Below are 6,224 nucleotides of genomic sequence, written 5' to 3'. Positions count from 1 at the left end.
AACAGCAGTTAATCAGCCGATAATTTGTAAGAATGCAATAAGAACTCCTTCCGGCCCATAATATAAGATGTTAATTCATCTAATACATGAGTATATTGGATGTTATAAGATATTATACAAGAGTGTTGTACTACATTATTGTGCAACTGGTGCTTATCTTCTAATATTAACTTGGTGCTTTTAGGTACATATGTCATTGGTAAAGATCCGCGCATTGACCCTTTCTGCGTATGGGGAAACGAGATATCGATGAACCAACATCAAGTGAGGAAGCTGATAAAGATTGTTAGTAAAATGGGTCAAAAGATGGCAATTAAACTATTTGTTTACACTTCATCCAATACAACAGTGAATTGCAGGATGGCAAGTAAGAACTCTGTGGCCTTCTTTTTACTGTCCATAATGAGTTGTGTTAGATGACAATGTCTGAATCTTTTTTCCTTTGGAGTGGTTCCCAAAGCAGTTTACTAAAGATTACCTCTCAAACTACATGATTGGTGGGCATGCAAAGGTTAAAGTATTTCTACCAGAACACGATGATTATCTAGATGTTTCCATGAAAACCATGAAGGGTGGGCGGCCGACCATCACAAGTGGTTGGACTAGAGTCGTGCGTGCCTTCTGCATGGAGGAGGGCACAATATGGGCACTCCGCTTCACCTTGTTCAGCAGCCAGAATGTATTTCACCTCTTTCTTTATCGTCTTTAATAGTACAAGTATACAACTGTGGTTCATCATTCTTTATTTGGTTCTTATGTCATTCTTAATGTGTACCTATGAATCGAATAATTCATTGGTTGTCTGAACCTGATGGATACGAATAAAGCTATAACATACATTCAATTTCAATTTCAATTTGATATAGCAGCAATTAAATTACGGTGAAATTATGCTCTCCAGTTTGTTACGGCACACATGGTTGGTAAAATACAAACTTTTGCGATATACACCATAATCCGAGACGGTTCACAAAGAGGAAACATGTGCAAGCGTGCACACAGTTGCCTTTTGCAAAGCGTGCGCGATGTCAGACATTACCACAAACAGTGCTAACAAACTAACCATTTGCGATAGTTGCCTTATCATACACGATTCGCAACCATGAACTATTTCTGATGAAGTATGCATCGTAAATGTTGCACCACAGAATAGCGTGTGCGATAGTTGCCTTATCATACACGATTCGCAACCATGAACTATTTCTGATGAAGTATGCATCGTAAACGTTGCACCACAGAATAGCGTGTGCAATAGTTGTCGTGTACGACGATGTTACGATGGTCCGACGTTTCGTAATCCTATCTGACACTCATACAACGATTAGCTAATCTTCTTAATTAGTTATCGCATACGGTTTGTGAAAAGCGAATGTGTGTGATTGTATGCTTATCATACACGTTCTATAATAGTGAACCGTTTGTGATGGGCCGGGCATCGTAAACGTAGCACCACAGAATACCGACCATGATGGCAATGCGACTACAAATGAAAATGAGTACTGTAGGATCCCTATCCCCGACGGTTTCTGGGCCATGTGGGAAGGACCCCCTAATCGCCCATGCTCACTAGGTGACGGTTCCAAATGTCGTCGCGGAAAGGGGTTTTAAACCGTTTGTATAGCACCGACGCATACCAATGCGTCGAACGACATCCACTCATTTCTGCCTAGTTATAGACTACAGACGACGTAAATATTTTCTACGCATCCCATCAAAATCACAACCATAACTCACCAAGTTTCCCTAACTCACCCAGTACACTACCCCTTGACATTGTAATCCTCGATATTCTATATATATGAAGTAGTGCTTTTACCCACCCTAGGTTGAACCTGGGTAGATCACCCTTTATTTGTGTTATATAGACTTGATGATATCCTGACATGATGTCCCCTCCACTGCAAATCCACGTAATAACTCTAGGACTACTGCTAAGACCCAACGAAAATCCCTCGACAAATATCACAAGCTAAAGGGTACAAGTCGTAAAGGCCGTCATTGCCTCCACTCTGGTTTATCAACCTTTTTGTGGTGTTGACTATGGGATGATCCTGCTTATCCACGAATCATGAGAGGCATTATCAAGGGGCATGTAGTTAGTACTGATGACAGAAGAGTTATAGCCAATCTAAAAAAGCAAGTTATAACAAACGCTGTACCACGATTGGATGTTCGTCACGCTTCTAACCGGACAACGATAACATGTTTTGATAGGAGTTTAGGGACCAGATCTAAGTTGTAGCCAAAACACAACTTGTATGGTAATGAGTTCGGTGGTCACTACTCGACCCGTTACCTATAAGTCATCGTTTTGCATATCGATACCGTCTCTCAGCAAACAAAATCGGCAACTAAACTTTGTTTAAATGTATATATGGAATCCATCATCATGTATTGTTGAAGTATGTCTTTATACATATTTGCGAGTATATTTTTAATAAAATATGTAAAAATTTCTGTCAAATTCATGGTAAATTTTCAAAAACTAGATTCATATCTACAAAGCAACAACTTTACAAAGTCGAAGACTGCATGCACGCATGGTCTATTGGTAACAAGAGTTTGATAAGGGCTTATTCAATGCGGTCCATCAAAACACCCCTAAATGTTCGGACTGCATGGTCCGGTCACTTTTTGCCCTTCAATGTCGTGTATCAAACCTTCGTGGACCAGTTCGCATGTCCGACTTCTCACAAATCCGGACCAAATCTAGGGAGCTTCGGGGGAGTTCGGATAGTCCACTGGGCCCACTGTGGGAATATGTACTCACAACCCATGTGCCTTTTCAAGTCTGTCTGACCCACCGTGTTCTTTTTTTAGGGTTAATATTTAGCTAACATAGCTAGGAATATTATCCGAAATTACATTTAGGACGCAGTCCGGCGGGGAGGGGCAACCAAACCTTACAAAGTTATTCACCTACACCAACTTCTAACTTATACGCGACAATATTAGCAGAACAACGAATCCAAACAACTCTGAAATTCACAAAAGTTTTAAGCAACTCCTTGATCTCCTGTATTGTTTAGCATATGCACTACCGCCTTGTTATCCAGCTTCAAATGGACCCTCTCAACACCACACTCGACAACAACCTGTAGAGCAAGCCTGCATGCTAGGATCTCCACGCTTCGGGATCAACATGGTTCTGAAATAAATGACAAACACCGGTCAAAAAAGCCCTGTTGTGATCACACATCACCGCACCATCATCACTCTTCTCTCTGAACTTGGACACCACCCCATCCGAGTTGATTTTGACCCTGTTCCTGGAATTTAATTCTTTTGGATGATCGACTCCCTTACTGTTGTTCATGTCCGTGAAGGTATCTTCGTTGGAGATGCTCTAAAATGCTAGAAGACCTGACAAATTGAAAATTAGGGGACACAGAGAAAAGGAAACAGTAAAAGAAGAGAAAAGAAAAGGAAACATGAAAGACAACCAGATTGGAAATTGGAAACCAGTAACAACCTCCAACTCAGACACAGTCACCACCCTGTCCCCTCCCCTCCTCTTCCTCGGCCCTCGCTTCGTTCTCCGCGGGAGCCGGCGAGCCGCCGCCCCACTCTCTCTCTCTCCCCCCGTCCACCGCACGCCTCCGCCACGCCATTCCCATATGCTCTTCTCCGGCGAGGTAAAGAAACCATCTTTCTCACATTTCCCACCCCTCTCCTTTCTTGCTGGTGCCACCGTCCTAGTGGTTACTCAGCTAGATCTGCACGCATTTGGCGTTTCTTGGCCGCAGATCTTGAACGTGGATCCCCCTTTCCCCGGATCCAGAGTGGTCTGGATCCGGCTTTTCCGCGGTGCTGGTCGGATTTGGTGCGCTCCTCACTGTGGGAACGAAACACCACATGTTTTGTTTGCAGGATCGTATAGCGTGTGCGTTTGATCGTTTCTTGGTGTTAGTTTCTTCACGCAGGGGTTTGATCGTTTTTTGGTGTTAGTTTCTTCACGCATGCGTGGATTCACAGTCAGCCGATGCACATTTGTTCCACCAAGTTCCGTGGATTTGTATCTTGCGAGGACCGTCAAGTTAAATATCTCTGAAGTAAGCACCATGATTAGCAATCTTACACTACATTGTGCATTCTCGTGTGGGGTGCAGGGCAACAGAGCATGATTCTGTGGCAAGGTTGAATGGCGGTGAGTTAGGGATATACGAGACTGTGCGGAGCAGGGGTTATTAATAAATTGTGCCAGAGGCGACCCTTGGCCGAGATGGATGCCGTTGTTGATGTTGCCGATGCTATGGGCGCTGTGACTATAGAGAACGGGGCGAAGCTGGAGTTACCTGACGGTGTAGAGGAGCGCGGTGAAGAGCATGATGCGCAGGCCAACAGAGACCATTCAGGGGAGAGTGAGGTGATCAACCCGCACGAAGAGGCAGGTGGAGAAGCCACCTCACATCCAGAAGGGAGGAAGATCGGCCGTTCCAAGGTGATCTTGTGACAGTGATGTTTTGTGCCTGTCTGGTGACAATACTGTTCTGATTAGTGTTTTCTACATGATGTGCTTATAGGGAATTGCAAGTCATGGTTCTAAGGTTGCAAAGACAAGGAGCCCAAAGAGTGGAGATGAAGGTCTAGCAAGGAGAGGCACCCCTAGTTCCTCTCTTCGTAAGACACCCATTGCACGAGTATCGCATGCAGACTCAGGCACTGGCTCTTGTACCAATGGTGATCCGAGTGTCGATAAGAAAGTGAGTTCTCCGTTCTGCTTGATTTTATTATTCCTATGTTACCCGGAATTGGTTCCATATCCAAGCCAGCTAGGTCTCAAATACTTTGTTTGGTAATGGTAATCAGAAATCTGGAAAGATCGAGTCTCGTCCGTCTGCCAAGGAGACATCATTGCTCGAGGACGCAACGTATGCATATTTCTTTCCTGTTTCTGCGTTATTTCTTGTGTAATGTGGTCTTACTTCCTGTTTTGAGACAGAGCGGGTTTTACCCTATATTTGTATATATATCTAATTTTTAGTAATCAAGATAAGTTCCAACCGAAGTTATGGTGCCATTTAAAGATAAACCTTCGCTTGGTAGTTAGTGATTAGTTAAAAATAGGGAATTCTACCATGTTTCCATTTCTTGGATTACCTCAATGTGGTAAACACATGTATGCTCACCCTCAGACGGTCAGACATCTGTTCAATTGAAATAATACTTTTTTTTGACAGTAATTGAAATAATACTTATTTGATCTATTTCTCTACTATGTCACTGAAGCGACACCTTTTCATCTCGTCATTTATCGATCTGCCACAAACCTCAACAAGTGTGTCAGTATTGGAAGTTAACTTTAGTATTTCCAGCATTTGGATGTCATGTACTACCTCTGTTTCTAAATATAAGATGTTTTGGCAGTTTAAATTGAACTGCCAAAACGTCTTATATTTAGGAACAGAGGGTGTACTTCGTAAAGCCCTGCTCAATATCGGTCAGTTGAAGTATTGTGCTTCCTTCTCTCATTTTCAAGTTCAACTTAGGGCCGAGTCTGTGGACCATATTTGCATAATTGCATCCAAGGTCTTTGGGAATTTCTCTTACATTTAAGGCTCCATTCTTCCTTTTCCCCGTTAATATTATCTAGTTTTTTTGTATACTCGCAGAGTCACTTATGCTGTTATATTCACCCCCACAGATCCAGGGAGGGAAGTAAAGCTCAAAAGCAATCAGACCAGCATTCTTCCATCAGAAGAGATGAAGAAGATTTAAATAGTGAAAGTTCAAAAGCTCGAAGGGCTGGCAGCACTCCTGCCTATGGATTCAGTTTCAAGTGTGATGAGAGAGCTGAAAAAAGAAGAGAGGTAATTTCTGGTTTAATACCCTGTTTCCCTGATTTTATTTGGAGAAAAAAAATGCAGATTTGATTTAGCTATTTTGTTTACCCAATATATAGTTCTACTCGAAGCTCGAGGAGAAGATTCACGCAAGAGAGATGGAAATAAGCAATATGCAAGCGAAATCGAAGGTGACATTGTGTTATCTCTTGGAAATGTTATCCAACATTTCGAATCTTGCATCTCATATGTTACTTGCTGACATTTGTTGCCTTATTATTCACAGGAGACTGAAGAAGCTGAACTCAAAATGCTGAGAAAAAGCTTAAAGTTCAAGGCAACACCGATGCCAAGCTTCTCCCCACCACCGAAGGTTGAACTGAAAAAGGTAATCCTGCTTTGCTCCTCATTCCTTCTGAATCCCTGGCTTTTCAAGGGGTT

The 6,224-nt window shown here is 42.6% G+C and overlaps 1 protein-coding gene across 1 annotated transcript in view; it reads left to right on the top strand.

Moving 5' to 3' along the window:
* Window positions 1-3,424: 3,424 nt before the first annotated feature.
* Window positions 3,425-6,224, top strand: part of LOC123136943 (protein WVD2-like 5) — a 4,419-nt gene continuing 1,619 nt past the window's right edge. Inside the window, exons 1-7 of the mRNA XM_044556462.1 lie at window positions 3,425-3,635; window positions 4,110-4,441; window positions 4,524-4,703; window positions 4,810-4,871; window positions 5,645-5,810; window positions 5,903-5,974; window positions 6,070-6,171. Coding sequence (XP_044412397.1) covers window positions 4,223-4,441; window positions 4,524-4,703; window positions 4,810-4,871; window positions 5,645-5,810; window positions 5,903-5,974; window positions 6,070-6,171 — 801 coding nt within the window. The 5' untranslated portion in view covers window positions 3,425-3,635; window positions 4,110-4,222. The remainder of the gene's footprint in view (window positions 3,636-4,109; window positions 4,442-4,523; window positions 4,704-4,809; window positions 4,872-5,644; window positions 5,811-5,902; window positions 5,975-6,069; window positions 6,172-6,224) is intronic.

Source organism: Triticum aestivum, chromosome 6B (assembly GCF_018294505.1).
Source record: "Triticum aestivum cultivar Chinese Spring chromosome 6B, IWGSC CS RefSeq v2.1, whole genome shotgun sequence".
NCBI classification, from domain to species: domain Eukaryota; kingdom Viridiplantae; phylum Streptophyta; class Magnoliopsida; order Poales; family Poaceae; genus Triticum; species Triticum aestivum.
Note: the sequence above shows the minus strand (reverse complement) of the source record. Positions and strands in the feature narration are given on the sequence as shown.